General features: G+C 45.5%; 1 protein-coding gene across 6 annotated transcripts in view; it reads left to right on the forward strand.

The window, feature by feature from the left end:
- HIVEP2 (HIVEP zinc finger 2) overlaps positions 1-11,193 on the forward strand; it is a 143,831-nt gene extending 132,638 nt beyond the window's left edge. For all 6 annotated transcript variants that reach the window (XM_087776056.1, XM_087776054.1, XM_087776055.1 and 3 more), the window contains 3 exons: positions 287-388; positions 931-1,841; positions 8,640-11,193. In XM_087776056.1, coding sequence (XP_087632182.1) covers positions 287-388; positions 931-1,841; positions 8,640-9,458 — 1,832 coding nt within the window. In that variant the 3' untranslated portion in view covers positions 9,459-11,193. The remainder of the gene's footprint in view (positions 1-286; positions 389-930; positions 1,842-8,639) is intronic.
- The last annotated feature ends 7,569 nt before the right edge of the window (positions 11,194-18,762 follow it).

Consider the following 18,762-nt stretch of genomic DNA (forward strand, 5'->3'; position numbering starts at 1 on the left):
GGGTGCCTAAATGTCATGTGGAAAATTGGAGAGATGCCTATATACCTCTCAGGCCCTGAGTTTAAGTTTATTTGAATTTTTCTTTTTTCTTGGAAGATATAAAAACCCACTCTTATTAAAACAGGCTCTGAGGGCAATGGGCTGGATGAGTCAGCCCTGTCTGTTTTGTTTTTTTTTAAACTAAAAACCCCCATCTGCAGGATAACGGAGTTAAGATACACCAAAACCTGACTTGGAGAGTGATCTTTGCTGTTGTCCATTAATTAGATTAATCTCTGATCCATAGGAAATCTGACAAAACATATGAAGTCTAAAGCACACATGAAAAAATGCCTGGAGCTTGGAGTATCAATGACATCCGTAGATGATGCTGAAACTGAAGAAGCAGGTATGTCAGAATGATTTAATTTACTTGGAATGGCCTCTGGAGTATGCAAATGACTCATTGCACTTTAGCACAGTGGCTGGCATGGGAAAATATATTAAGAGTATTTGGGGCATTTTTTAATTAAGAGGCATCTTTTTAATAAACAGGAAGTATAAAAAATAAATCTGATCCATTTGTCTGAGTTACATTTTTTATTAAGATACATGAGGAGGAGCTAGAAATAAAAGTATGAACTATTGTCATCTGTCTCATACAAAGTTCCTAGTCTTTTCAATTTAGATGTGAGAGATGGCAACATTTAGTGAAGTTGCAAGGTGGGGTAGAGTGAATTTGCTTTTTATACTTCCTTTCAAATATAGAGTTTTGAGGTATGAATTATGAAAAATTATGGTTTGAGGCTATGAAGAATGGCTTTATGCAGCCATCCCAGATAAAGAGCATCCAACGATGGCAATGGATGTGCTGGGTGGGGAATGAGTGTGGCGGAAGGCATAAGAGGTGGGGTGTGTTTTCACCATTTTCACTTGCCGCGGCTGTTTCAGAAAACATGGAGGACATGCAGCAGGAGGCAGAGAAGAGCAGCAGCCTGGCAGGCCTTTCAGCAGAGCACCAGTTCTCTGACGCGGAGGAGTCAGATGGCGAGGATGGCGATGACAATGACGATGACGATGAAGATGAGGATGATTTTGATGATACTCAGGGAGACTCAACACCAAAAACCAGATCAAGAAGCACCAGCCCACAGCCCCCTCGGTTCTCCTCCCTGTCGGTGAACTCGGCTGGGGCGTCGCAGGGGGCTTCCCCCGAGGGCTCCCTTTCCGTGGGACACTCCTCCCTCATCAGTTACTTGGTCACCTTACCTAGCATTCAGGTTACTCAGCTTATAACACCAAGCGACTCCTGTGAAGACTCACAGATGACAGAATATCAGCGGTTTTTCCAGAGCAAGAGTACCGATTCAGAGCCCGATAAAGACAGGTTAGACATACCTAGCTGCATGGATGAGGATTACATGCTTTCGTTAGACCCCAGTTCGTCTCCGAGGGACCTCTCACCTTCCAGTCGACATTCATCACCTGGCTATGATTCTTCACCCTATAGAGATAACTCACCAAAGAGGTATTTAATGCCAAAAGGGGATTTGTCACCTAGAAGGCATCTGTCGCCCCGAAGAGATATTTCACCCATGAGGCACCTTTCCCCACGGAAGGAGGCTGTGCTGAGGAGAGAGTTATCGCCAAGACGGGACGTGTCACCAAGACGTCACCTATCGCCAAGGAGACCAATGTCACCAGGAAAAGATGCGTCTGTTCGAAGAGATCTGTCTCCTAGGCGAGAAAGGAGATATATGGCCTCCGTTAGAGCGGCGTCTCCCCGGAGGGGCTTATACCATAATCCAGCGTTGTCCATGGGTCAATATTTACAGTCTGAGTCTATTCCAGTGGGGCATTCAGTAAGTATGAAAGAGTATTTTCACTCCTGTTGTCAAAACCAGTGCTCTTAGCTAATCTGCACATAGTATTTTAAAAAACTGTGCAGCTTTGTAGAAGGCGGCGATGTAAGCTTTGAGCCTCGGCGGGAAGTCCTGGAACGAACGCAAGAAATTTGGAATAGACAGGGACCAAGTCGAGATGTTGATTCAGTTAGATGCTGTAGAGTCAGCCTAAGGGTCAAGTCTTCACTTGGTACAAGCCTGAGTACCTCCATTAACTTCAATGAAATTAGGCTGGCTTACATTAACTGCCCCCGTCTTTATTTTAAAATGGCCCAGGAAGCTTACATGGCATGTGGGGCTTGTTACAGCACTGTAAAACCTTTTACTTCCCAGACTGTCAGATGCGATCAAGCCCAGATCAGGGCTTAAGGCCCCGATACTGCAGTATGGTGCCCATCACCAACATACTGTTTAATGCAATATAAACACTGAAATAAATGGAACCTTTTGGAAAAGCAGGGTGCCTATCGAAATCAGGATCTATAACTGGAGTTTAAAGGATATTATCATGTGACAGGAGCAGGCAGCTGCCTGCCCCACAGAAAGCGCCATCACGACTGGCTGTTTTGACAGGGGCACAACTGTCTGGGTGGAAATGGAAATATGCAAAACTTGCACAGCTGCTGTCTGTGCTGTTCCCTTTCAGTAAATCAGCTCTCAGAAACTGCCAGCTTGGCACTTTTGACAGGCCCTAGCATTCACAAAGCACTCTCTCCACAAATAAATTTGGTCTTTAGAGTTAAGGAACAGCCTGACTATGTATGCATTTATTTATTTATTTAGTATGCTTCCCTCGCCACATTTGATGTTGCTGCTGCCCTCTCACTGCCTGCCTTATCAGCCCGTATGTGTGGGTTCAACCCGGGCAAGCTGTGACAGGCTCCCGCTGCCTCAGGGCTCCTGCCTTCCTGCCCTCCTCCCGGCAGCGCTCTCCTCCCCGCTTCCCCATTGCCAGTCTTCTTGCCTTTTTATGTAATCTTTGTGGTTCTTCTCTGTAGAGGAGAAGAATTAAACCCTGAGCTCATAAAATCAGTGTTTCCAGAGCTGTGGGGTGAATTTCTCTGTGGACCCAGGCTGCTGTGTTACCTGCATCTGGGAATGCAGCGAGGGATGCAGCTGGGCAAAGGTGGCTGGAGCAGGGATGGACCAAACAGAGCCGAGGTGCTGCCAGTCTGGCAGATCCAAAAGTGGCTTCCCATCTTTTCAGGGGGATAAGGGAAGGCTGCAATATGAGTGGCCATGTGTGTAGGAGAGAACAATGCAGGTACTTCCCCCACATCTTAGACGTGGCCCCGTGGCCTGGCAAGTTGTTGGGGAGAGCAGCAGAGTGGGGTGGCTAACTAAGCAGTCCTTGAGGAAGGGCACATTGAAACCCTGCTGCACTCTCATAGGAGTGATCACTGCATTGCTGAGAGAGGATACAAATCCAGCCAGCAGTCCTACTGACAAAGTAAGGAAGCACAAAAAGAGGAAAAAGAGCCACCAGTTTAGCAGTCATGATGTCTTAGTACCAAATGAAAGGGATTATGTGAGATGCTACAGCTGACATTGTGCAGGGAGCCCAAGTCCCTCATGTCCTGTGTGAGACACTTCCACTGGCATCCTGTAGTAGAGATTTTGGATGTGTGATGATGCTGGCAAAAGGGTATGTAACAGTCACCCTTGGCCATCTGACAGTTCTTGCTGTAATGTTTGCCTTGTGTGTTATGCACACCTTCCAGCAAGGCGTTTAGCACATTGTAAGGACTCTTTTAGCACCCTTAGCTCCTTCTTTTGGAAAGTCCACCATGCCAGATGGGCTTTTAACACTTACCTTATTTTTGAGGTAGGATCAGGGACGTGGCAGTGAAAAACCCAATGCAAAAGATCATTTGTCCTACCCAAAGCATTGGTAACTCAGTGGCATGTTGAGTGTTTCGAGAGAGAAGCCCAGACCTCATGACAGTCCCTGGAACCTGAACACAGGCATCACTGAAAGCAGAGCCCAGGCAAATTTAAATGAGGAAATGACAAGTGAGGATGATTGCCCATCTCCACAAACGACTGCAAGGAAGGAAAGACAGATTCCTCACCTCTTGATGCTTTTCTGGAAGACATACTTCAGCGAAACAGTAGTTGAGTTTAGGTGAAACACAAGTTGTTATACTCAGTGTGTGGGAAGACAAGTAACACCTGAGCTTGCTATAAATGAAAGCTGTCAGAGAAGAAAAAGGAATAAAGGCTGTTTTTCACTTTCAAAGAAGTGAAATCCCGCAAATCAGAACATGGTTAGCAACTGCAGCAGTGATGCAGATGCCAGCTTACACTCCTGCTTCCTCTTTCAGAGCTGCATTGGGTTCCCAGTCCTTGCAGGAATAAGAGTGGTTTTGTGCTTCTGCTGCCTGCAGTTCCCAGAAGAGGCCAGTTTTCTTTCTTCTCCACTGAAATCGATGTATTTGCTCTAGTCTCTTTGGCCAGTGCTGGTCTAGTTCCCTTTCATGTTGCTTCCCCTTGAATGTTCATGCACTTTGGTGGTCCTGTGCAAAGAGCTTGTAAAGTGCTCTGGCATTGAAAGCACCACATAGAAAGCAACTGAAATTGTTTCTTTAGGAAGTGGAAAAGAGCATGGGGAAATTAACTATTTTTGTAAATTGTACAAAAATACAGAAAAATATACTTTTTCTTTGGCAGTTAATAACAGGATACACTCTTGCAACAGGATACTCTCTCCAAAGTAGCCTAAGGCTCTGGTTGATGCTGGTGCACATTTAGCTTTGACAAGTTAAATGCCCATCTTCAAATTTAAAGGCAGAACCCCAATGCTCTTCTCTAAATACATTCAGGATCTTCTCTTCTGTCAATGCCACAGGTTTCTTTCCTTTCTGAGGAGGCTGGTGCCGTTATTGAAGGGCTCTGATTCTTCTCCCCAGTCATTTTATGCCAGTCCTGAGAGAAAGACTAGAGATGGGAGGGCTGCTTTTGTGCACCCTGAGTGGATCTCTGTTAGCATTTTAGTTTGAATGAGGCATATGTCTCTGTTGTCACATTTATTGTGCTTTGACTCACATTGCAGAGCAGTCTTGGAGTAAGTGACCTGGATTGTTTTCAGATGAAATTAAACCAGAAAATGTGCTCCAGGAGTGCAGCAGGTGCACTTAAACTGTGAGTGGGCATTCAAGTGAGCGAGAAGAGACCACGCAGGGTTAGTCCAAAGCAACCTTCCCCTCCAACCCCACAACACTTACATCATGAACATGGGATCCAGCACCAACAGGTTCACTCTGTTGCTGTTTGTCCCCACTCCTAGTGCACCCTGCTACTTCTTAGTGTGGACTAGAGCTTTTGCCTCTTCTTCCAGTCCCAGGGCTAGACACAATGAGACTGTGAATATATCTTGCTGTGAGTGGTAAAAACTTGTCCCTAGCAACTGTTTTAGCTTCTAGGAGGTAGTGGATTTTGCTTGTGCTGCTGTTTTGTTACACCTCTCATTCATTTTGAAGTCTGAAGCCTGTCTTGATATATTCAGAAGGGCTGAGGGGAGTTAGGCACCTCTATATCCACTTGAAAGTCAGTAGGACTTAAGGTCCTTTGATCATCCCAGACTTCTGGATATTACATCCCTTCCCAAGCACTCAATACTTTATCATCTTGAGTGAAATGCATTCCTGTACAGTGAGCCAGCATAAAATTTCTACAGTCCAGGTAAACTGTAAATAGGTCCACTGGTATATGTAGGCTGCTATGGTGCATTCTCAGTAGGACTGCAAATCGAGCTGATCCTGAAGTCCACACACATTTTTAGTCACTTTATTAAGCATCATGTCTTTTAGAAAGCACATCGGTAATATGCTGTGTTATTGAATTTCACAGTAGAGTTCAACATTTTCTGGTTTTTAACTTCAAAAAGCCTCAAGTACATTACAATATAGTAATCAGAGACTGTTTTCCACCCGCCATGTTTTTGCAAGCTCTGGTCTGAGGCTGCCAGGAGGACATCTGTGAAGGGTGCTTGGCTTTGAAATGCCATCTTGCTCTTAATCCCTCATAGCCTGTTTTGAGTGATGTACCAGATACAGGGTAAACCCTGTCTCATCCTTGAGGCGTTCTGGGGGACCTGTGAAGTTGGATATGGCTTCGGTCAGGGGTGTGGTGTGGCACTCTAGCTTTATGACTGAGTCAGAGAGTTTAGTGAAAAGCTCCTACAGAATATTGTTGCTTGGGAAATTATATGTCACCTGGAGTTGGAGGGAAATATGCTAAACTGCAACAAATGAGAATTAATAGGAAACGAACTGGATTCCCATCACCTGACAAAGAGAGGAGCTCATCTCACTGCGCTGGCAGCAGCACATTCTGACTGCACTGCAAAAAGATAGCGTGACTTTCTGCGCTGTGCTCAGTGATGGGATCTAATACTCGCCCTGTCAACAGTATAGAGACTTGGGATTTTCAGGATGTTTGTTAAAAGAAGACAGGTCCTCTAATATTCAGTCTTTCACCATGAATATGTATATGTGTGTCTGCTTGTAGGTGTGAAAATGCTAGATATTGGTAAAGGAAATAGAAGCAGGGTAAGAGGTATGAACAGTTATTAATGCCTGTAACCATTTATGTTGGCCGTTTCCAAACTTGTCTGCCAGAGCTAGAGAAAGATGCTCTGATATATGCTCAGCCAGGCTTGGAAGGCATCCAGTGGACATGCACACACTGTCTATGTAAAAATTACGCGTATGAGACATATATTGGATGATACTGCTGATCTTGAAGCATGTAGCAGTTTCTATCATGTTAGCCACCTCTGTCCGACAAGGACAGACTGTTGCTCTATTCCCTTTTGAAACTCTGGCAGGGTACAACATGAAGCCAGTGTTTTTCTCAATTAGAGATTTGTGTGTGACTAGGTTTGTTCTTCGATGAGTTTTACTCCTTTTTTTAGTTGCTTGTGCTCTATTTCCCTTAGCCCATGTTCACATCAAATGCAATAGTGATAAATGTCATGGCTTAGGAAACAGCCAAGAGGACAGTATGACTGAGAAACGGGTTGACAGACCAAAGATGGAAAAAAAAGGGGGCAAGCAGCTGTGCAGAGGTGAGGTTGGCGATAGGAAGGACTGACAGGGTAGGTGAACTATGTCTTGTGGCTTGGCAACTGCAGTTTATTCTGTAAATTTTTCCCCATTCAGCAGTATAACGTGCTGTCACTGTGCTTTCTTATGACAGTTTCTCTTTTATGAGACTCAAGTGTCTCACTTTCTGAATAGGAAAATTCCCAACATAGATTAGTCTCTGAATAATAACATCTCTTAAGTTTGAGTCTGATGATTATGGGTCACCCTTCCTGTCTCGATGTTGATTTATATTGAACAGGACAAAGCATCAAAGCACAGTGAGGTTGAGCCCCTGGGTAGCACAGAAAATGAATCTTTAATTGCCCCCTAAACCAGTTCCCTGGGATGGGATCAAGAGGTTGCTTAATGCCGTGAGAGCTAGGCTTTCCCAGCAGTGAAGTGCTGCCACTTTAATGCATTGGCATTTAGCAGCGCGATCCTCGGGCTGCCACACCAAGACTGTGGCAGCAGTACAGTTCTGGGGCAATTGATAGCGTTTGGTCAATTTGCAGAGCAGAGATGAGCATTTTCGTTCATTTAATTTCCTATGGGAGTCCCCGAGAGTTGTGTGGCCAAATCCCACACGCAATTATGAAAATGTCATCCTGCACTTCTGTCATCATTATTCCTCTGGTCAGCAATAAATGATACTTAATCATCAGATGGAAAACAAATTTTAAAAGTTAAGAATGAAAAAAAGAGAAACCCAAAAGCCCAGGGCATATTTAATACTGAGTGGAGATGGAGCTATTCATTCTTCCAAGGCAGGAACTAATGGGAAGGCACTGAAAATGTCAATATTGTGAGATTGGTTTTTATTAGCTGTTACAGAATCCCTCATTCTTCTCAGTCCCATTATGAGTGGGTGAGTCTCCCTGCGACAGAATCATCACTTTCACTCACAGCTAATGCCTGTGCTTTTCTTATTGTTTATTGTTTACACTACGGCTAGGCCAGAGTGGTGCTCCATTGTCTTAATGACTATAAAAATTTGGGTCTTCATTGCACAGAGGCACTTGAACTTCCATGGAAATACCCATCCCCTTTCATCAAGGGCTGGGTAAAGCCCACGGTGGAGGGTAGGAGGAGCAAGTGCCTTCTCTGGGGCTCCAGAGCAGGATCTTTCATCAGGCTGAAAATACGTACATACAGTCAGATTTTTCCCGTACTGCCAAGCAGTGGTGGCGAGCAGGGAGTGTTCGGATGTGTATTTCTCTGCAACAAAGTCTCGATACCCAGTGTGGACTGCCAATACCAGCACGGTTTGCACCGTTTGCCAAAAGAGAGGGTAAGATGGATCTCCTGGCCAAATTTATCTTGGGGAACGAAACTCTATCTACCCCAAATTCTCTCCTCAGTTTCAGTTGAATATAATACTCTTCACTTCCTGACCTAAATTGCTGCATTGTGTTGCTGAACACTGTTAACTAGCTGCTGCCTTTCACCTCAGAGGCATGAGCCCTGTAGGGCTGAGCTAAGCAAAACCTCCTCTGTTGTTTGGATAAGCAATTAGTGGAGTTTTCCAAATGCTTTGGGATCCATCTGGATGAAAGGTGCTGCATGAATGGGAGGTTGTGTTAGACAGGAAAGCAGATAGGTGGTTTGGCAGCCGGACAAGAATTTTGCTAGTAGCAGCACTGACATTTCTCTTGTTTTTTTCTGGTTGCAGAGAAGGGGGTTGTCTCAGGGGCCTTACTTCAACGTATATGGAGAAAAAGGAGGTATGGAGCACCGCGGGTCTAGCCCGTTCCCCGAAGGTCCGAGCGACTACGTCTTCAGTCATCTTCCACTACACTCCCAGCAACAGATCCGAGCACCCATCCCCATGATGCCTATCGGGGGTATCCAGATGGTCCATTCAGTACCGGTGGCCCTTTCAGGTTTACATCCTCCGTCCACTCTGGCCCTGCAGAGGGAGGGCTCTGAGGAGAAGCAAAGAGGAACTGCAGAAATCCTTACGAAAGAATCATATAGTATTTCTAAGCACCACGAGAAACGTACCTCTCTGCACAGCTTGCACCCCACCGCTCCCTCCAGTGCGCCCTCCTCTCCGTTGCTGTTGCTGGCGCAGAGCACGTCGGAGGACAGTGTCGTGGCTACCGAGAGGGAGCAGGAGGAGAACATACAGACTTGTACAAAAGCCATAGCCTCTCTGCGAATCGCCACAGAAGAAGCCGTTCTGCACGGGGCGGAGCAGCTGCAGAGGCCTTCTGAGCCTCACCAGAAACCCTTAGAAAGTGCACATTTTAGCATTAAACACTTTAGTGGATCTGAGCCAGGCCAGACCTGTGCCTCAGCCACCCATCCTGACTTGCACGGTGGTGAACAGGACAGTTTTGGTACATCACAGACTGCGTTAGCCCATCCCACCTTTTACAGCAAGAGCTTTGTGGACGTCCGGCAGTTGGGCTTTCACAGCAGGAGCGACCCCCCATCAAGCACACAGGAAAGAAAAGATCCGTCATCTGAGAAGAGCAAGCCACATTGATCTGAGATGCATGGAGACTTTCACCCATACATTTACCCCACTTTCTTTTTTTTCTAGAGATAGAAGAAGTATTCAACTTTACAGCATGCCTGTTCTAAGTTACAGTAGTTTGCTATTATATATACTTTTGTTATATCAAAAGAATTAGATAAAATAACAAGTCATCATGAGCCTGACCAAAACTAAATTTGAAATTCTTATTGGGTCTGGTACTTTTAAATTGTACAGATGTTTGTGCCTTTTCTTTACTTTGCTTATATTCTTATAAGCATTTTTTTAGCAGTAATTTGTACATATTTTAGAATTTGTGTATCTGCTTTGTAATAAATGTAATTTCTTTCCTTTTTTGGACACTTGGATCTAAATGATGTAAAGCAAAACAGCATCAATATATGTGAGGTTGCACTAAAACATATTTTTATATGATTAAAACTGAACAGCTTTTATGTACAGCTCTGATTCTGTAATACTAATATTTATTTACTTTGTTTCATAAATTGTAAATTTTTTTCTTAATGTTGTGGATTGCTTTTCTATGTGAAGCATGGGATTTACTGTTGCGTAATTAGAACAAAATGTATATTGTAAAACAAGATATTTAAACTAGAGTATCTTATCTTATTCTGCACTTATGCATTAGTTAAAAAAAAAAAAAAGATAAAGGATGTATCAGTCAGTTCTTAACTCTTGTAATTTTTTTTTGTCTCTTGTTTGCCGGATTGACTATAACTTAAGTGCTGATTGTGATTTTAAACTGATAGTACCGTAAAGCATTAAAGTAAAACAATGTGCTATTGTGAGTTTTTTCAAAGCTTTATAAAACAGTTATAAATATATTAAAAGTATTTGGTCTTATGTGAACATGTTGATCTATATACTCCTTTAAAAAGCTATGGGAAAACATTCCACCCCATGTAAATATGTGCAGGTGCATCACTGGTGCCGTCTGTGTAACCCACCGGGAGAGGCCAGGTTTGCCGTGCTGCCAGGCGCGGAGCCAGGGCACCGCTGGCTGCTGGGAGGCAGAGTCCGGCCGCGGCTCGACCCGCTCCCCTGCCTCCAGCAGCAGGGTGGCGAGGCCCCTACGGCCGCACGGGGCTGGGCGAGGAGCCGGCCCGCTGGCTGGACAGGCGGCACCCCGCCGAGCCCTGGCAGTCCCCTGCTCGCCAGGGCTGGCCGTGGGGCATAGGTGTCACGCAGAGGTGCCCCTAAGTCCCAGAGAGGGGTCTGGAGCAGGAAAAAAAGGTGTTTCTTTGCACTTGAACACCACGGCTGGTCACTGCCTGCTGCGGTACCCGGGCCAGCTTCAGGGGAGGCTCCGCTCCTGCCCCGCGGATGGAGGAGTGTGGCCCTGCCGGCGAGGCAGACAGCACCGCCACCCCGGCCTCTTCAAGGCACGGGATTCACGGGCAAGAAAGTTGCAGTCTTCCAGAGCAGGGTCTCCACCTGGGTGAGGTTCGCTCCAGAGGAAAGTCAGGAGGAGCCCGGGCTTGTGTTTGAACACGTGTGGTGGGTTACCGCTACCATCAGCAGCATGCGTGCGTGCACGCGCGCACACACTCACTCAAACACACGCACACACACACACACACACACAGATGAAACAAACCAACGACCTGGATTATATTTTGTGCTATTTAGTGGATTATAAATCTGTGAAACCAAGTTTGTATATTGACTTACAATACATTTAAGGAGTGTTCTTTAAAAAGAAATAAATATACAGTTACATGCATGAGGTGTCTAGTTTTCATGTGTTCTTTGAATTTTCCAAGTTTACTGGTGTTCCAGTATATCGTCAGGACCTTTTATTCCCAAGCACTGCTTTCCCGCACAAGGAGCGCCCTTAAGAATGTGAGCGGCAGCGAAAGACGTGGATCATCTTTTGGCCTCCTCAGCTATTATCAAACTAAACCAGTTTATTTCTCCAATAATACCATGTGGGGGCAGAACCACAGCTGGTACGTTGTCGTAATTCTAGCGTGATGGCATATGACGAGAGTAATACCATAATGGATGGTGACCGCTTCTAACCATTAAAGGTTAGTTTCTCGTATCCATTGCAGTGTTCCTACCTTTATTCCAGATCATTACGGTAACCTTGCCAAGATAAGCGCGTGCCAGAAAACTGGCTCATCTCAGGCTGGAGAGAGAAGCAGTATATGTAGTTGGAGGCGAGCAGCTTGTTGGATCATGCTTCCCTAAAAAAAAGGAGAAGTCAGTTATACATTTTAAATAAACAAGCCTTATCTGATAAAAGCCTCTCTCTTCTCCTCCTTGGCTGCATGGCTGTACTGAGAACAAAATGCTCTGCACAATGAACAGCTAATCAGGTAATCACAGATACTTTATTAAAAGGGAACCAGGCAACCCCCGATGGTATATGCTCTATTAACATTGCCTTTATAAGCAGCCCCCTTACTGTGGGAGTGACCTCTGGCTTGTTTGATTATTTTAATTAATTCACAGCTGCAATTTACCATCCACCTTTTCAGCCTCGGGGCAATTTTTTTTTTAATAATCATTGAGCAAGTATCACTGAAATTACATGTGATATTTTTGGGTTACAATGGAGCAACCCTAAAGACATTTCAGGTACTTATGATCTTAATTGTATTTTCTTAATGAGTTATTGTTTATACAGTGCTTTGAAAAAAACCATGTCCTCATACTGGGCCTAGGCATTGATGATGACCACTTTTCATGCTTTGGAAGGGGTGTGGGGGAGGAAGGCAAACACGTCTGACAAAATTTTGCCAGGCATAAGTAGTTTTTGGAACCAACGTAGTGGGTACGGCAACCGGGACCAGGGGCAGATAATTTTGTGAGTGCTCTGCCCGCTCCCCCGTGCAGCCCGCTCCGAGCCGGCAGCGCTAACGATGGCACGGGGCTGCGTTTGTGCCCTGCAATGCTGAGCTGACGCACCGCACCTTGAGCCTACGGGCTCGGGCTCGGTGCGGCAGGAAGGCAGCTGCACGGCTCCCGGCGGGGGCTGTTGGTCTCCAGGCAAGACTGGCGGTGCCTGTGTGTGCTGACAGCCCCTCTGAGGGTGATGGGGAGGGGGTTGCTCCAAAATACTTGGTGCGATGGGTTCACATAGGTCCGATGGGACCGAGAAGAGTAACTATGAGATCTCTAATGTAAAAGTTCTGTGTTTCTAAAAGGGATGAAAAGAAGAGATTTAACAGGGCACTCTAGAAAACTGCAGAACCAAATGAGGATTTTTATATGCAGTATGCTATAGAATTTCTAAGTCAGGAATATAATTACCTATTATATTGTTCAAGGAGGTTATAATTTTCTGTGAAGATCCATGTGTCTTCTCTGTAAAGCACAAGAGAAATACAGATGCTCTGGCAAGCTCTCTTTATTCCCTTCTCACAGAATACTGTCACCAGAGTCACTTCAGGATATATTTGCGTCAGCAAAACAGAGAGCATATTGGTCTCATATAACTGCCTGCACAGTCCCCTTAGGAAGCTTTAGATTCTGACTCAGGGTAGTAACTTCGTCGCATATTAAATACCTTTATGTGGACTTCCCCTCCGCAGGACACATTGCCAGCAGTGGATAAGAATTAGCACCAATAAAGGACATCATTGTTAGCTATAACAGACCCAAACGGAGTCAAGCTACTTAAGCATAAAAATTTCAATCCAAGAATGCCGCAGTCAGCTCCCATTTAACCCCAGCGGCACCTAGACTTTCAAGGTGCCTCATTGTTTGAGGCTGTTTCCTTGAGTTCTGCTTTTGGGCATGAGCTGAACTTCTCTCCTTGGAACTGCTTCATGCCTCTTCCCCTCCCAAACTGAGCTGGACACCAGAAACTACATGTTTCTTGGCCTAGATCCTCCAAGGGACCTGCCCTACTGAGTGGGTCTTTGAAAATACCTGACATATGATGAAATGGGGCTCCCTGTTAAATTATACTTACGGCAAGTGCTGTCACCACCTCTTACAGATTAGCCTAATGACTTGGTCCACCTCCCTGGGTATCTAAAAAAAACCCCAAAATCTGTGTTGAAACCTCTCCCTTGCTAGATCAACAACTCCAGTCTCCTAGGAGAGTGCCCTAAGTATCCCACGAGGAGTAGAAGAGTCTTTTCTTTCCTGCTGAAGTTCTGCTACTGTGAAGCAAGAAATTCAAGAGTCATTGGCTCAGCAAGATTGTAGCCTATTGTCCCCAAGAAGAAAATCTCTTTGTATGTGCCCTGCTCAGTAGAGAGAGAGCCATCTGGAAGGCCAGTGAGTAGAGTGGTGTGACAGAGACTTTGAAGGACAGGACACTTCTAGACAGCTTGGAGAGCATGGTTTCAAACATGCTTCCTACTTCGCATCCAGCTCCTTTCTGAGGTGATTGACTCTCCCATGTCCAATGGAGGGGGGGCAGATGACAGACTCACAGTTCCGGGCTTCAGAGTGAGGACCAAGCCCCAAAAGTTAGGTGCAGCAATGCCTGAATCCTTTATTGGGTTTTGCCCTGAGTAGCTGAGGGAGAACAAGCCTTATTGATTTATTCCATTGCACAGTGGAAGAAGTCAATGGAAGTTATCCTTTAAAGTCATTTAGCCACCCCTGAAAATTCTAATCAATATTCTCTAAAGAATGTCCTTAAAGTAAATCCAGGATATTCAATGCAAAACCTGCACAGCACATCATATATTTTAGTCTAGCCGCTATTTGGGGGTTTCTTTTTCAGTTAAATTGCCTGCATGAAAAAATCAGCAGCCTGTGTGCTAATTGAGTTTATTACTGTGACGATGTCCTCGTACCCTTTTCTCATATACAGATTACATACACTGAACACAGACCCTGAACATATGCTCACTGTAGGCTCAATTTAAGATGAAAGTGCTGGATAGTTTGACTTGTTCTATAACTATTCTTGGGGGCTTTGCATATGCTACATCCGCCACGTGTGTTTGCGCTATCTTTAATATGCCTGCTTTTAACTGGATTTGGTACCACCGATAGCACCAGGAATGTGGGAAACAGCTTTCACTGTGAAATACTTGGCTTTTGCCCCTCTGTGATGCCTACATGAGCTATAATAAGCTCATTTGTTGTGTGTACATAAGTCTTTTCCAAATGATTGTGCTTGGTGAGGAAAACTCGTTTCTTTAATTTGTGGGTATAGAGGTGCCCTGTACATATATGGTTCATATGTGTAGGGCTTTATTAGGCATGTGATTGATTGAATTTAAGCAAAAGAGAAATGTCTCTGTCACCTTTTTAGACAAGATAATCTTGAGCTGGACCACTGTGGAGGCAGAGCTACATTAAACTCATGCTTGGGAGCAGACCACTGCAATGACCATCAACCACTGCAATCCCCATAGAGGACAAACTGGCATTCAGGGACTGCTGGCTCTCCATGCTGGCAACTGGCTGCACATGGTGCCTTGGTGTCATTTTCCCTGCAGATTTTAAGAAACGGGGATGGCCTCCTATTGTGCTGTGCATTGCTGTACGTTGTAAAATCATCTCCAGCCACGTCAAAGCTACAGGCAAGCTCCTCAGCCAGCGCGCATCAAGCTTGCTCCAGTGGTGCCAGTGCACCTCTGCTGTAGAGCAGCGAAGGGGCTCTGGGAGCCTCACACCCCTGAGGTTTGTTCTAGCATACAAATAGCCTGCATGAGCTTGGCTGCTTGCAGGCTGGACTGCAGGCTGGTGGGAGCAGTGGTAGAAGAAAATAACAGTTTTTTGAAAACCAGTAAAAATTTCTGCTCTAGTGAGTTTCCCTGCTTTTCTGCATTGTATGAATATTCATTCTGAAGCTGACACGATGAGGGGAGCTTGATCAGCAGCAGGCTTAATCAAAAACAAAACCAATATTAACACATAAACTGCCTTTTCACATTCTTTCCCAATGAGTGACATCTCTTAACTGACAGGAGTATTGCTAAGCAAAGCAGCCAGGATGAATATGCATGGCGGTGCGCACAGCCCCATGAACACCTAGCAAGGTGGAGAAAGCCAGTGGAGGCAGATCCGGCTCTGAACTGGAGAACAGCGTTTCCTTTCCCTCCCCCCTGCCAGAACATAAGAAGAGGCTGACACCATGCCATAGAAACTAATGGAGTTTCCACATTCATTTTAACAGCAGGAGACGCAATCTCCGAAGGCCTGTTTCCATGAGGTGATGAGAAATCTCGCTGCTAAAGTTGCAGGGATGTCAGAGTACTTGGCATTTTGCCGTTTCAACTTCTTTCCTTCCCATCTGCTCCTAGAGAAGTGAAGGTCTTTGCCTGGTTCAGCCGCACTTTGCCGGGGCAGGGGGGCTGTGGGGGGCAGCTCGGGGCCGTGGAAGGAGCTGCTCCCTGAATATCCCGAGTGCTGGTGTAAATGCCCTGAATCCTCCAGGTGTATTAGCATTGGCCCTCTAAACAGTGGTGTTGCATAGTCTGCAAGGCAAATGAAGGCTTGGGGGAGGACCTGTGTGCTTATTCTTCCTAAATAGATATATACTCGTAATCTCCAAAGGGTTACTTCAAAAGGGTGGCTATTTCCAAAGCCAGATTTTCTGAAGAGCCAGGCTCTTTGACTGAGGCACTTAGACGAAGTGGTCAGGATTTTCAAAAGTGCTGAGCACTTGTTCTCGGCAGAAACTGCTGGATTCTGGGCACATGTGAAAATCTGGCCCTTGAAACTGCTTAATGACTAACTTAATGACGTCTGGCACTTCACTGCCATTTGTTATTTCCCACAATCTTTCTTCCCTCCACAACATCCATATTTAGCCAGAAAGAAAGAAAGAAAGAAAGAAAGAAAGAAAGAAAGAAACAAAAAAAACAAATGAATGAAACAACGAGCAAACGTTCATGGCTGAAATAGCCTGTTCCTTTTTACTGCCAGGAAAAATGAAAATGATAAAGCAGAGGCTTTGACCAGTTTTGTGACAAAGTTTTTCCTCTCCATTTCATACTTCTTGATGACATTTTAACTCATGGGACTGGTACAGAGAGACATCTTGGATTCATCTTAAATCTTTCAGAAGAATGCTTTGGACACCAGTAGAGAGAGGGGCTTTTAACTCTGAAATGAAAAAAAAAAAAAGAAAAAAGGCAAAGGCATGGTGTACTTCAGGGAGCAGTCTTTCTCTGGCAGAAGATGAGCTAAATAGTCTAATAGTTTTTTCCATCTCTATTTCCTCTGGTCCTACTGCGAGCAGAAGGGATTCAGATCCAGCCGATCTCTCAGGGTGGGGGGTGAAGGGGGCTGGCTGATGTTATAAGCTGAGCCCTGCTGCCTGCTCCATCAATTAACACAGGCGGCGGGAAGAAGCTGAGGGGGATAGCACCCCTGTGGTGTTGCCCCTGCTCTGCGGGATCCCGTGAAACATTTTTGCGGGCTCTCTGCAGAGCTGGATCCCCGCCAGGCTGCGAGAGCAAAGGATCAGCCGCTGTCTAGAGCATTGCCCCGTGCTAACCCGCTGGATTTCCGTGCAGAAATTCAAGAGAGAGTTAATGCTGCTTTAAGCAGCCTAAACTTTGGCTGGGCTTGCTCTCTGCTGCTACTGCGCAGCTGTGCGCGGCCTCGGCCAGTGCCAGCAAAGCCACTCGTGGGGCAGCGCTGGCTGGGGGGCTCCGGCTGGCGGGGCAGGGCAGGGGGGCTGGCGGGGGGCTCCAGGGCGCCCGTTCCTGGGGCATGCACCGCTTGAGGCTGCTCTGGCCGCTCAGTGCCCCGCGAGCTCCCCAAAAGTACTTGGAAATTCTGTATCCTGGAGCTTACAAAGTTTCCTGGCTCCTGCAGTCTGATTTTCCAGGAAAGGGGACAAGCTAAACCCTCCAATGGTTCAGTTTGCTGTTTTTCTTAAAATTAAGGTATTCAAAATAATGCCAAAGGTGTCAAAAGTTACCCCTGCCTGGGGGGATATGAGACAGGAGCCAAAAATGCGTCGTCACAATGCGCATTACCTGAGAATTAAATTAAAAAGGGCAGTGAAGAAGAAAGTCTCTGACTGTTTTAAATAGGTAGGATAGATTCTTATTTTTCCCTCCCTTTGGCCTGTTAGTTTCAGAAACATCAGCAGTGACGCTGATTTAGTCATCTGTATTCTGCGGGCTTTAATGGGATGCCAGCCTCTGATTTTATACACAAGTTTCTTGATAGACTGCCTATTTCAGCAGAAATTACTGTTGTCAGCTCGGTGTTCGGGGTGTTAAAATCATCAATGTCACAATGTTCTAAATAGGTGATGCAAAATGTGACATCCAAAGAGAAGAGCTCAGAGGGTGTAACATTTTCCAGAAATTTACCATCATTCAAATGCTACAGGATCTGCAGTGAAATGAAGGCTGGGGGGGGGGAGAGGAAACCTTTCTGTATTATAACGAATAAAATGCTACAATGGAGTTTGAAGGTGCAAATCAGGCTATAACAAAACATGAGTGTGCATGCTTTCAACACCAAAATGACTTACTGGCTGCTAATTAAATCTCACTGCAAATGGGATTTCATTTTTATTTTTTGATGGAAAAAGTGGTTTTATTACATTTACTTGGCTGACAGCCAGGAATACAACTTAATACGAATCAAGCAAAGCTAAAGGCCTTCTGCAGCAACATATGGCTTGTTTGGGAAGTATGAGTCATAAATGGAACCAGATGCAAAAAAAAAAAATGGTTATAAGAAGGTAGCAACTGTCCTCAGGCAGATGCCGATATTGTTATTTCTGATATTTCCACCTCGTTGTGAAAAATTTACACATGCATATTAGTGAACATTTTTTTCCAGCACAGACTGTCTATTTCAAAGTCCGTTGAGGGCATAGGTCCACTCGCTCTGCGCATACAGCTAGTCCATACGTTACACAAGCTATGTTCTTCTTGTGACCTATTAAAACATGATTCCCAATGCTGCTTGTTTCTCTGTTTCAGGGTATTTCTTAACATATACAGGGTTGGCCTTTAATTTGTTCTCCAAGTCCTATGTAAATACAGGCAGATAGAAGTATGTCCTTGCCTAGGAAGAAACCCTATGGCTGCTTCATAACCGCACCCTGCGCGTATCTGCGTGGAGGGCGTGCGTGCATATGCCTGTACACACACAAGCCAGCCCAAGTGCCAAGAAAATGACAACCGACATGGGGAGGGGAGCCGTCAGGGGCCGTCTTCTGCCAAGAGCTTCGACTGCCTGTAGCGAGGCAACGGGTAAACAGGGGAGGACTGGAGCTGGTGAACTGCAGGGGGTGTGGGCAGACTGGGGCATTTCGGCACCATTAGCAGGGCCAGCTCTTTGCCTGCAGGCTGCTGGCATTGCTGCGTGTCAAGGGCTCTCTGCAACCGCACAAAGAGCTACATGC

This window comes from Nipponia nippon, unplaced genomic scaffold (genome assembly GCF_047370975.1).
Source record: "Nipponia nippon isolate SJK-2023a ecotype South Korea unplaced genomic scaffold, ASM4737097v1 scaffold_4, whole genome shotgun sequence".
Classification (NCBI taxonomy): domain Eukaryota; kingdom Metazoa; phylum Chordata; class Aves; order Pelecaniformes; family Threskiornithidae; genus Nipponia; species Nipponia nippon.